The sequence below is a fragment of the Erpetoichthys calabaricus genome, chromosome 11 (assembly GCF_900747795.2).
Source record: "Erpetoichthys calabaricus chromosome 11, fErpCal1.3, whole genome shotgun sequence".
Taxonomy (NCBI): Eukaryota; Metazoa; Chordata; class Cladistia; order Polypteriformes; family Polypteridae; genus Erpetoichthys; species Erpetoichthys calabaricus.
In genome coordinates this window covers 164,122,458-164,136,315 of record NC_041404.2, presented here as the reverse complement: position 1 = coordinate 164,136,315, position 13,858 = coordinate 164,122,458, and the positions used below count along the sequence as shown (strand labels likewise).

Sequence of the window (13,858 nt, the reverse complement as noted above, 5' to 3'; positions counted from 1 at the left end):
CAATATCCTTCCATTATTCTATCATTCCTTAAATGCTTCAGGAGACTTTCTTGGCTGTCTCTCCATCTAGTATCCCTTCTGGGGCAGGGATGTGTTCCAGCACTCTCTGATACAAGCCCTGACCCCGATTACCTTTGCAAGATGTCATAATCTTGCTACACAAGATCTGTCACTTTATTAATCCCCATGGCAAATGAAAAATGATGAGGAGCCTTAAGTGGTGTGGTCTCTAGCACTCATGGAGATTCTTGAATCCAGTGCTCTGTTGTTGTCCATATTGAGTTTGCATGGTCTGCCTTTGTCTGCATGGGTTTCATCTCCAGATGTTTCAGGTTTTCTTCCACAACAGCTTAGGTTAATTGGCAACTCTACATTTTCCCCTTGTAGGTGTGAGTGTAAATTAGGATTACAATGTTCTAGCTGCCCATCCATGGTTTCCTCCTGCCCTGTGCTTAATGCTGTTAGGGCAGAGTTCAGTCCATCATAGGAAAAGGCTTGAAGGGTTCTACAGTATGCTGTTTAATTCATGAGTTCAATTAACACAATAAGCATGCTAATTTAAACCTCATCGTACTAATGTGAACTTTGAAAAAGAAGCCAGCAGGAAAATAGTGTTCTGATTGAATTCTCACATGCTGAGTCTTTGTGCCATTAAGCCTTGGCATTGATGAAAAACCAGTGAGTGCCGTAATGCTAGGTGAGGGAGTGAAAGGGGTTAATCTTGATAGATTAGATAAAAGTTTTTTTTCTACTCCTACTTAATGTACTATATTTTCTGGACTGAGGCATTCAGTGTCCTTCTGCCACTTCAATTAGCTGGTGCTGGCCAGGGCTGTCCCTGCAGAGCTTTGGATCAGATGCTTGTTTGCTGCTATGTGGAACTGGCCAAAGTGCTGATTTGCCTAAGTACTGTACAGACATGCTGGAATAAGTCTCTTTTTAAAATGTGAGTGTAGATATTTACTTTTATGGTGTCTCCTCTAGGATGTGGCAAAGCTTCATCAAATCCTTCTCAAAAGTTTGGTATATATGAGAGGTTTGTTCATGAGGTTCACCACCTTTGTTGCTTTTTCTTTCAGGCTATCAGATTACCTGGGAGGCATATGGCAAGAACGAGACTCGAGTCATACGGATGCTGTCCAATAGCACGCTGGAGTACAAGGTGACTGGACTCACCTCCTTGACCACCTACACCATTGAAGTGGCAGCTGTAACTGCAGCTGGGATGGGTGTGGTGAGCTCATCAGCCATCTCCTCTGGAGTTCCACCAGGTAAGCGCTAAACCCGGAGTGTTTACTTCGAGAGCACAGCAGACACACTCTGAGAGCTTCTGTCTTTGAATGAATGGGATGCTGAATCTTTGGTTAAATGTCTCTTCATTCACAACATGAGAGCTACTGTGGCCATTGTCGTCGACTGAGAGAAAACACACGTCAACCAAAGAAACATTGGGGCATCAACCAGGTCTCCCCTTTAAATAATGGATCCAAGTCCAAAAATTATACAGCTGCTCAAAGTTATAAATAACAAGATGATAAAAACCAATAGGGCTGGTAGGTGAATCACACCTGCTCTGTAAAGTGATCACAACATCAGGTTGACATTCCATCCTGTAGTCTACACTTACACTGCTGGGAGTGCCTCGATTTTCTAGTCACTGGACTGGAAGGGGCAGAGTCAGTTGCCCTCACTAGGCGGTTTCTCTGAGCTGAAAGAGACAATCATGTCAGAGTCAGCACCCCCTCGTGTCCATGAGTGCTACTGCTTACCTCTGATCAGCCTGGAAGGTGACCCTCTGATGAGCATGTGTGACAAAAGGGCTGCTTTGGTGAGTTGCTGCTGTTGAAGACTTAAACTTGCTATATCTGTTCTTCCTGTCCACCTTTAGTCTAGTTCAGATTTGTAGGTAGTCAGTGACTACCTCAGCAGCATCAAGTATAAGTCAAGGACTGGTCATAAAAAAGAGATCCCATGGGTGTGACAGATAACCGAAAAATATTTTCACCTCATCGGTCTTAATTTGATCCCAATATAGAATTCAAAAATACAAAAAACATTTATGGAAATATTGCAGAGCATGGTTTTTGAAACCCTTTGCTGCAGCATGACCACTCCACATGTAGGTGGTATGTCAACAGGTGTTGCTTTTTTGGAGGACTTCTGAGTTGTGAAGATTCCGACTTGCTAAACTGCTGCCTTGAGACCAGATGAGATGTGTAGTGCTGAGACCTGTTGACATACCGTGTTGCGGGTGATTTGGAATCTGTTGCCAGTTCCACAGATTCTCCTGTAGTGTATTCCTTGCTCTGGGTATGTTGAGCTGGAGGTGGCTGAGTGTTTGAAAGCTTAGCCATGAATCAGAAATTGCTCCGGAGAGAAGTGAAATTCATTTTAAGTGACCGAAAGGCGCCGTGTTTGTCACTCTGAAATGATCTATGTGTGGCAGCGGCCAAGAGCAAATTGAGCAGAAGCTGCTATCCTGGCTGATAAAGTGCAATGCCAAGAGAGGTGCAGGCACAGTAGTGGAGCTCCTTTGGGAGTCTGGGGTATGGGGCATAGACAAGCAACAGTTGCCATTCATTAGTGCGTTTAGGCCAGTAAACACCGCGGCGGGCTTAGCTCATTCTCCAGCCTCGTTTGTTCATATTTTGTGAGATTAAGGAAATGTTGACGGTGCAGGCTTGCACATGCGGGGCATAGTCTCCTCGGAGTCAGGCTGCCGACGCACTGCAATAAATGATTTTCAATGAATAAATAACTAAGCTGGCAATTTTGCTTGGCTCTAAAGGGATTAGGCAAGCTGTAGGGAAGGAAGGGGAGGGGGTGCAGTGGGCGGAGAGTGGCACCCGAGGGGAGAAAAATTCTTATTTGATTTTTGCTTGAAAGAGAAGAAAACAAGTAAAAAGAAGTGTTAAGTGGAGAGGAGGTTAGAGGGAAAGAAAGGGAACAGAATTAATATTGTGGAGTTAAGGCAGCCATCAAGGGAATCCACCCTCTTAACGCCCACCATATTCGCCATGGCACTGGGAATGTTTTTTTTTCTTCAATACAAGCTACATTCCAGGAGTGACAAAGCTAAGCCGTAGAATAATTGTGAGATGCAATTTGTTTTGTTTATATACACTTAGTGGCCACATAATTAGGTCCATCTGTCTAGTAATGGGTAGGATTCCCTTTTGCCTTCAGAATTGTCTCACTTCTTTGAGGCATGGATTCAACAAGGTTGCTGAAACATTCCCTAGGGATTTTGTCAAGGCAGCATCATGCTTTTCTTGAATATTTTTCATGCAGACATTCACAATTTCTCTTCGCAGTAGGACATAACATGGAGAGGGGTCAGATGTGGACCGGATTTGATGTCTGCATATTAAAATATAGGGAAGGTATGACAGTAGATGTTTATGGTCTCTGTCTTTTTGCTAAATTAGTTGGTAGTGGTATTCTTTATCATTTTGTTAGTAATGCTTTTGTTTATAAATTCATCATTGTACAAGGTAAAGTCCTGAATGCAGGAGTATGTTTCATTATATGCTCACAGTCTGCTACCTGCCACCGTACTGCACCTGTCTTCGAATACCCAGTCTCATATGGTAACATTCTGACATCCAGCTCTGCTTACATCTAACCCCATCCCATCCCATCCCATGTCCGTCAGCAAAAACTTGGTCATATATGGTAACATTCTGACATCCAACTCTGCCTACATCTGACCTCATTCCATCCCATATCTGTTGGCAAACACTTAGTCTATTATGGTTACATTCTGACATCTAGCTCTGCTTACATCTAACCCCATCCCATGTCCATCAGCAAAAACCTGGTCTTATGTGGTAACATTCTGACATCTAGCTCTTTCTCCATCTGATCCCATTCCATCCCATGTCCATCACTAAAGACCATTTGAACATTCATGCTGTGCTGTATTGGACTGAGACCTAGGAAGTATGGTAGCCATTGAAGTAAACTAAAGTCACTCACATATTTATTGCACAAACATGAAAGGATATGTGCTTTGTGACTTGCCATGTTATCCTTCTGAAAGAATCTAATGAATGATCATAATGGGATGCACATGGTCTGCAGCATGCTTCGGTATGCTGTGGCTTTCAAATGAACCTACATGGACATCGATAAGCCTAATAAGTGCCAAGAAAGCGTCTCCACTTCATTACTGCTACCTACCTGTACCATTCACTGATAAGTCTGGATGTATCTGTAAGTTCAAACTGCTTATTACATCTTGTGACTCTACCATTTGCATGTGGCAGCAGAACGTTAGATTCAACAGACGAGGTGACCTTTTACCAAGGTTCTGTCATCCACTTTAGGTATCCATGAGCCCAATGTAGCCACATCCTATTCTTAGCTGACAGTAGTGAACTCTGGCATGGTCCTCTGCTGCTGTAGCACAATTACTTGAAGGTTGAACACATTGAGGGATGTTGTTGGTTGAAGGAAATTTTACTTAAATATTATAAAATTCTTCTTCAAAAAGAGAACCATATACAGGGGTGGGCAGAAGTAGGTTTACAGTTGTTTGTATTTAAAAAGACATGCAGGTTATGATTATTACAATAGCTTTGTTAACTCAATAGCTTTATTAACTTAATTAATTCAAAAGAATGTCACGATGGCACAGTGCATTTAGGTACAATCTCTTAAGCGCTCAAATTGCCACCCTTCATTGTTTACACATTCTTGTGGTCAACTTGCTAATAACAATAATAATAATAATAATAATAAGATGAAGACAAATAATACAAAAAAAAATTCAGACGTGAGTGTCAGTAGGCTTTGAGCCCTAGGGAATAAGTTACCTGAATTATTCTATAACATTTCAGTAATTATTTACCACTCTGATGCTGATTTTTCTGATCATAAACTAGATCATTACGGTAGCAATTGATGAGAACAATCCATTAATTGCAGAATGACGGTATTTCAGCGTTCCTCTAGAGTGGCTCAAAAACTATTCAGCACATCGTCATCTCATAACATGCGTAAGTTTTGAGTTTGGTATATTTCCGTCCAGCCATTTTAGCTCTAGACCGTCCTCAAGAAACTGTGACACACAGACAGTGTGGACGCTAGAGGGCACTATTGCTCCTCAAACTCAACACAACAGACACAGGGCACAAGTTAGAAGCACCAAGAGATTATTTATTTTTAGAAAAACTCTTCAGCAAGCATTTCCCACCACCACAACCACAAGTAAACAATAGGCTCAGCACACAACTGTTCTTCTTTCTCTGTTTCTTTCTCCTCCGATCCTCCCAGCAAGCTTTGTCCACCTTCCACCCGACTCTGACTCGTCCCTGTGAGATTGGTCAAGTCCTCTTACATTGGGAACAAAGTGCTTCTGCTCTTCTGCCCATGGGGTCTGCAAGCACTTCCTGGTTATGCAGAAACCTCATGCCATATGGCTCCTCCACTTTTACAGCACCCCCTTGGCAGCACCCATGGTACCCAACAGGGCTGAGATATAGAACTCCAAGTCCCATGGTGCCCTGTGGGAATCCAGGGCACTGCTGCAATCCAGGGGAGATGCCATCGAGAGTTCTGGGGTAGGCAGTGCCCTAAAGAATCTGCCTCGCCCCATCCTTCCATCTCTTGGGCATACCAGCCGGGTTGGGATGCTGGCCATCTCTTAAAACAGACACACTCACACATCCATCATCGAGATGTCGATGTTTTCGTTATCAGGGGACACTAAAACATTGAGATCCATTGAAAACTGGAGATTGAAATTTTTGTTGAATCTAAAGCTTTTGCTCTTCCCTCATAGACGATAGGTTATAGTGGGGGAGGGCATAAAGCAAAAATACAATAATTAATAAATGATATAAGAATAAACTCTGTGTTTCACTTACTCACAAATCTAAACCTACTTTTGCCCACCCCTGTATATGCAGGATAAAGAACCAATTAGTGTGCTAGACAGTAGCTCAATGGAGCCTTCAAACATGTTCTTGTTGAAACTTCACAGATGTTAGGTGAATAGGCATTGGCAGGATATGTTAGCCCTATTGGTCTTCTCTCATCAAAATGGTATTTATGTTATAATATTTGTTGAATTGATGATATTTATGTTCTTTTCCATGCTAAAATGGTATTAATAGTGTTCTGATTCAGAGTGAGATGGTAGTTATTTCTGATGAAAAAGGGCCAGGTAATAAAACATTTATTACCCAGAGAGTCAAACAAATCTTTTGTCAGGCCCAATTCACTAACCAAAATCAAAGTTCCAAACAACGAAAAGACTTTTCCTCAATCTATCCAAAAACGCTTGTGCCATCCTTTTTACGGTTGCTATCTTGACATCACAAGCTGCACACTTGCAAACCATTCTGGATAAAACTGCTTTAGCAACTGTAGACGTGAACACTCAAAAATGGCGGCACATAAAACAAAGCAAAAATGTCACTGTGTAAATAGCAAAAAACATTCAACTTCTTAAGAACATCTTCAAATGAAAAAGAAATTCAGGTTCAAATTCCTTGGCCTGAAAAAAAAATACTGAGCAGATGCCTGCTTTTCCAAGAAACACCTCAGGGGAACACAAGAAATGAAAGAAAACTGTTGATCATGATGAATGATAGAGGTAAATGTAAAAAAGTCTTCCTGGTGAAGGTCTAAAATACTGTACATATTACTCAAAAAAATTTAAAGAACTCTTTTTAATCCGAGTATAGCATCAAGTCAATGAAACTTCTGGGCTATTGATCTGGTCAGTTAAGTAGCAGAGGGGGTTGTTAATCAGTTTCAACTGCTTTGGTGTTAATGAAATTAACTACAGGTGCACTCGAGGGGCAACAATGAGACAACCCCCAAAATAGGAATGGTTTAACAGGTGGAGGTCACTGACATTTTCCCTCCTCATCTGTTTTTTCATAAGTTTTGCATTTGGCTACGGTCAATGTCACTACTGGTAGCATGAGGCGATACCTGGACCCTACAGAGGTTGCACAGGTAGTCCAACTTCTCCAAGATGGCACATCAATACGTGTCATTGCCAGAAGGTCTGCTGTGTCTCTCAGCAAAGTCTCAAGGGCATGGAGGTGATTCCAGGAAACAAGCAGTTACTCTAGGAGAGCTGGATACGGCCGTAGAAGGTGCTTAACCCATCAGCAGGACCGGTATCTGCTCCTTTGGGCAAGGAGGAACAGGATGAGCACTACCAGAGCCTACAAAATGACCTCCAGCAGGCCACTGGTGTGAATGTCTCTGACCAAACAATCAGAAACAGACTTCATGAGGGTGGTCTGAGGGCCCTGTACTCACTGCCTGGCTCCATGGAGCTCGATTGGTATTTGCCATAGAATACCAGAATTGGCAGGTCCACCAATGGCACCCTGTGCTTTTCACAGATGAGAGCAGGTTCACCCTGAGCACATGTGACAGACGTGAAAGGGTCTAGAGAAGCCATGGAGAACATTATGCTGCCTGTAACATCGTTCCACTTGACCGGTTTGGTGGTGGGTCAGTGATGGTCTGGGAAGACATATCCATGGAGGGATGCACAGAGATCTACAGGCTAGGCAATGGCACCTTGACTGCCATTAGGTATCGAGATGAAATCCTTAGACCCATTGTCAGACCCTATGCTGGTGCAGTGTGTCCTGGGTTCCTCCTGGTGCACGACAATGCCCGGCCCCATGTGGTGAGAGTATGTAGGCAGTTCCTGGAGGATGAAGGAATTGATACCATTGACTGGCCCCCACACTCGCCTGACCTAAATCCAATAGAGCACCTCTGTGTTCTATGTTTTGGTCCATCCAATGCCACCAAGTTGCAGCTCAGACTGTCCAGGAGCTCAGTGTTGCCCTGGTCCAGTCTGGGAGGAGATCCCCCAGGACACAATTCATCATCTCTTTACGTCCAGCCCCCCCGACATTGTCAGTCATGCATACAAGCACGTGGGCGCCATACAAACTATGAGTATGATTTGGAGTTGCTGCAATTAAATTTCGTCAAAATGGACTAGCCTGCCACATCATTTTTTCACTTTGATTTTCAGGATGTCTTTGAATTCAGCCCTCTGTAGATTGATCATTTTCATTTCCATCAAACGATGTGGCATCCTTTCGTTACCCAGTCCATATCAGTAGAGATATCCTGCATGATTTTTTTTCCCATTGAGATCTGATGTGTTTTCAAAGTGTTCCTTTAATTTTTTTGAGCAGTTTAGTTAAGGGGTGTCGTGGGAACCACAGACCACAACTGGAGATGGTTATTAAAGCTTGATTCTCATGACATTTTAAAGGCCTTGTTCACCTAAAATGTCACAATTGCTTTGTCACCTGGGAGAAAATTTATGGACAAGAGGTCTCAGCAGTTTTGAATCAAATTAAATTGTTTTTCAATATTTTACAAGTAGCCTGATGCAGTGCAGTCCAAGGGTGTTTAAAGTCATGCTGTGATTTGAATTTCAAAATGTCCACGCAGCACCTTTCACGCCAGGCCTTTCAGCACTGTACACCTACACAAAGTCATGTAAGTCTATATTGACAATGTAAGTAGAGTTATTTTCTTTAATTTTCTGCATCCTTTTTTTCATGTCATGTTGACAGCATGTTAAACTCGGAGCATTTGAGTATTACAGGTATTATTCTGTGAAATAAGGGTTATGGTTTGAAGTCTTAAGTGAACTCAGTGCTAATATTATGTATACATGACAGCCTCTGATTATGACGACGTAGAGCTATATTTTCTGCCAAGATGACCATATTTATTTAAGCCAGGATATATTTTTTTCTGAAACCTGAAAGCTAAATGCCCACAAATGTAAGACACTGGCATGAAGTCAATGTCTTATACTGTATTACTGCTATTAAGTTTCCATATGTTGTATGGCCATGAAATCCACTCAAACTGCTCTGTCATTGCAATCAAGCCAAAAACAGATGATGGAAAAAAATGAAAAGAGAAAATAATACAGTAGAATTTTAGGAGAGTTTATATGTAGCTAGAAAGCACACTGTTTGTCATCATTGGTAAGCATCATGCAAAAGTAAAGTAGTGAGCTGCCGATACACCGCTGTTACTGTGCTAAGTACAGATGTACTCAGGAGCTAAGAATGGATCTTAAACATTACCCAGAAATAAAAAAGGCATTTTTGTGGGGGCTTCTGAAAGCATAGTGGTTAACATTTAGGCAGCAGCAAATAAAATTAAAGCATTATGCAATAATAATACATCTCTGTTTTATACTGTGCCTTAGCATGTATCTAATGAGAGCTTTAGTCTTTTGTTCATAAAATTTAAATAATCGTAATACACTTTCAATTATTTTAAATTAATGAATCAATTATTTACATACTTCATAATTATTTAATTAATCAACCGATCTACTATATAATAAAACAATGAGGTCTGTGTGTCCAGTCCCTCAGAACATTCTGATTGGTCAGTTTGGCTTTTGTAACACAATGGAAACAAGAAGAGATCAGTGTAAGACACACAAGGAGGAGTAAAGGGGTAGGAGACACGCTGAGAGTCGCCTTCAAACACGGGAGGTATAAAAGTGGACATGAGGTGAACAAGGCACCCTGAAATGACAAAATCTGAGAGGCAGGCTTTATGGGAACACACCAAACCGAAGGAGCGCCAGTCAAGAGAGGAAAGGACCTGGGCAACAGATATCAGATATTTTTAAATTGATTCTATTACCTGTCTTTGACAAGTAATGTGTCCAGTATTGATGTTATTACAAGTAAGCCCGCGATTCGCTAGCGAATCGGAAATCCAAGAATGGCAGTTTCTGTTCTGTCCGATATTTGGATGGATGACATATCATGGAGGGTGGGTGCGTCTGGGGAAATGTCATTCAATTAAATAAGCATATCTGTACTAAAGCGGTCTCGTTTTATGGAGACGTGATTCTGTTGCCTTTGCTGACACCAACTGCTGGCAGAGTGGAGCACAGCAAGTTTAGTTTACAGGTTGTGGTGTTCGTGTGCCAGCCACTGAGTCGGAGAAGCCGCTGGGTTTGAGTCTGTGACCGTTATGTGATCTATATTACAATATGCGCCTCGGTGGGAAGCCGCTGCGTGATGAAATATCATGGAGGGTATATGCGGTGGTGTAGGCGGTCGCATCCGGGCGGCTGTACAACCTGGCATGCACGCTTTACCTCAGGTTTAGTTCACAGGTCGTAGGCATGGTGAAGTTTCCATTTAATTCAATAACCCTATTTGAACTAAAGCGGTTTCTTTGTGTGGGCGCCTTCGTTCATTGTTTGTATCCATACGGGCTCGTTTACAGGTCGTAGCCATACGGGGTCGTGTTTGTATCACTAATCGTTGAGCTCCCTCCATTTGGATACGTGCCTCCTTTGCCTGTGCTGTGTCAAAAGCGCGTTGTGGGCGCGCTCGTTCATTGTGTTTATTAGAGCAAGTCTAGTTTACAGGTGGTGTTGTTTGGGCGCCACCTACTGACTCTGGGAATTCGCCGTGTTTTGGGAAGCCGCTGCGTTTGACTGTACAGGTTGTGTTGTTTGGGCGCTCAGAGGTTGTGTTGTTTGGGTGCCACCTACTGACTCTGGGAAGCTGCCGTGTTTTAGGAAGCCGCTGCGTTTGACTCTGGGGCGGGCGCCACAGCGCAGTACATTGTGTTATTTGGGCGTCACCTACTGACTCTGGGAAGCCGCCACGTTTTGGAAAGCCGCTGCATTTGACTCTGGACTCTGGGGCGGGCATCAAGGCCGCAGTGCGCATGCACCTCGGTGCGTCCGCCGTGCATAAATTAACTGTGGTTTAGTAATATAGATTATTATTATCTTATTCAATGAATCTTATTAAGTATTTCCTTTATTTCTCCATTCACTGAGATTTCCGGATTTTAATACACAAGAAATTTGTCAAACGAGAGGAGAACATTTTGTGGCCAAGGTTGTTTGTTTAGCTGATAGCCATGATGTCCTAATATCTCATCCAGATACTGTACTTCTTAAAGGTTAAAGGTTTTTGTTTCAACTACTATAAGTGATGCAGGTGGAATCATTATTTAATTTTTTACATATTTTTCCCAACTGATATGATAATTGATAGTGATATTAGATTTGCCCTTGATAAGCACCTTGAGCATAGAAAAGGAAATATATAAATAAAATATATTATCATTATTATTATTATAGAGTCAGTATGTCATCCTACCCTTTTCCTGCAACTACATAACATCTGCCATGATTAACCACAGAGTGCTTCAACGTGTCCATCATCATCTGTGAGGCAAAGGAATATGTCTCAGAAATGCAGGGTGAAATCTTTCTCTGTCTTCTTCACCAAATCTTGCATGGTTGATTCTTCACCAGTGACCTTAGTGTGTAACAAGTTCACACAGAGGGAAAGCATGAAATGGCTATAAAGTGAGTTTTTAAGGTCTGGCATCATTCCACTGGGAAGCTCAAAATCCATTTCTATGTGTGTCTACCAGCAGTATTCAAAAAGTTTCTGCACTTTCATATTTTTGTTGGAAACGGTAAAGGCGGGAGGAGTACTAATTGGGCATTAAAAAGTTGGTACAACGCTGGGAAAATTGCATCGGAAATGAAGGCGACTATGTAAAAAAGTGACGTCATTTGTTTTTGAAACTCTTAATAAATAGAGTTAAAAAAAAGTGTGGAAACTTTTTGAATGTCCCTCGTAAATATATATATATTGTGGTCGTGTCGGGAATGACAGCTCAGGATGTAGTGAGGAAATTTTGGCGCACCAACTGGGTCATTCCTTTTATTATACAGAGACGGCAAGATAAACAGAAATAAACAAAAGAAATGCTCGATGGAATGCGTCCCTTGAGCGGGAATCTCAGAATAAACACAAGTTTGCAGTCGCTCTAACAGAGTTCCGCCTGACGGGTTATTTTGCCCAGTAATGACTCCTTTCTCCGGGATGACCGGGATTTTATGGCGGCTGGATCAGAAGGGGCCAAGCTAAATGCCTTCAATGAGCGGTTTCCAGCATTGTGGGGAAAGGAGATAACAGCGTTAGTGGTAGTGGCCCCTCTCATCCTGGCAGGTTATTACATACATATGTTATTACGCTTATGCGTGACAATATATATCGCACTATAACAATCAATCATTTTCTTTTTCATCTATTCATTTCAGAGCAACCTGGAGCACCATCCAATCTTGTAATTTCTAATATCAGCCCCCGTTCAGCCACCCTCAAGTTCCGTGCAGGAGATGATGGAAAAACAACCATTTCTAAGTGGATTGTTGAAGGACAGGTTTGTATTCATTTTACATACCCAAAGGTTGCAGTCGCTCTTCTTTTGGCAGATTGTTCTATGGATCTTAGCACTGCTTCATAGGAAGGGTCTGTCAGCTTTCCCATCCAGTTTATGTCTACTGTAAGAGCCTTTTGTTAGTTAGTTAGGGTTAGGTTAAATTGACAGAAGTATTTTCTTAGTTATGTTAAAACGTTTGCCTATACATTAATGCAAAGTCAATTGGAGATTCTAATATAACCCCCACAAGCTAAATTGAAATGGAATATTCTAATTAATTCTTGTTCCTCTGACTATGGATTCATTCCAGTTTATGACCTGCCTTGTAGTTGGAAAGGCTTGGAGTGCATACAGTTTTCAATTCATATCATATTGAATGTATTGACCATGCTGATGTATAGAACGTACTGAATGTATTAAGTAAAGCTTATGCAAGTTTGCCATACAGAAATAACACAACATTTAATTATAGAAAGTAACTGAAGTTTAATAAGAAAAAGCCGAGTTTGTAGAAGAAACATTTTGGCTTTAATGCTGTATGTGTAATAATCTTTTTCTCTATTTCTGTGTGAACTGGTTTTAATTTTCACTAAACCCTTTTAAAATGAACTTTATTGGACTGAGAAATTTCTTTTTTTTTCACATTTGACTCATGCCGGATCCTTCCCTTGCCAACTCAGTAGCTGCTCGATTCTGGGAAACTGGTAAAAACAAAGTTACACCTGCTTTCTTGAGGGGTATTTGTTACTCATTTACCTCATTCTAAACTTGGAAAATAACATTGGTAGCTTCTCTAAGACATCTTGCAATTTCAGCTGGAAGTTACATTTAGTTAACCCTTCAGTTATATTCAGTCCTTTAGTTTCTGTTCAATACAGCTTAGTGGGGTTTACTGACAAAGCCCTCCAAATGTTTTGCACCACAGTGCACTTTAATGTAGCAATGTGCTATCTCATTTAATAAATTTCTTTATTTGAATATACAGTACTGTGAAAAAGTTTTAGGAAGGTGTGAAAAAATGCTATAAACAAAGAATGCTTTCAAAAATGGAAGTGTTAATCATTTATTTTCATCAATCAACAAAATGCAGTGAATGAACAAAAGAGAAATCTAAATCAAATCAATATTTGGTGTGACCACCCTTTGCCTTCAAAACAGCATCAATTCTTCTAGGTACAGTTGCACAGTTTTTGAAGGAACTCGGCTGGTAGGTTGTTCCGAACATCTCGGAGAACTAACCACAGATCTTCTGTGGATGTAGGCTTCCTCACATCCTTCTGTCTCTTCATGTAATCCCAGACACACTCGATGATGTTGAGATCAGGGCTCTGTGGGGGCCATACCATCACTTCCAGGATTTCTTGTTCTTCTTTACGCTGAAGATAGTTCTTAATGACTTTGGCTGCATGTTTGGGGTCGTTGTCCTGCTGCAGAATAAATTTGGGGCCAATCATATTCCTCCCTGATGGTATTGCATGATGGATAAGTATCTACCTGTATTTCTCAGAATTGAGAACACCATTAATCCTGATCTAATCTCCAACTCCATTTGCAGAAATGCAGCCCCAAACGTTCAAGGAACCTCCACCATGCTTCACTGTTGCCTGCAGACACTCATTATTGTACC

The 13,858-nt window shown here is 41.5% G+C and overlaps 1 protein-coding gene across 1 annotated transcript in view; it reads left to right on the top strand.

Moving 5' to 3' along the window:
- sdk1a (sidekick cell adhesion molecule 1a) overlaps nt 1-13,858 on the top strand; it is a 1,749,737-nt gene that overhangs the window by 1,517,590 nt on the left and 218,289 nt on the right. Inside the window, exons 21-22 of the mRNA XM_051933783.1 lie at nt 1,080-1,271; nt 12,110-12,231. Of these exons, the coding sequence (XP_051789743.1) occupies nt 1,080-1,271; nt 12,110-12,231 (314 nt within the window). The remainder of the gene's footprint in view (nt 1-1,079; nt 1,272-12,109; nt 12,232-13,858) is intronic.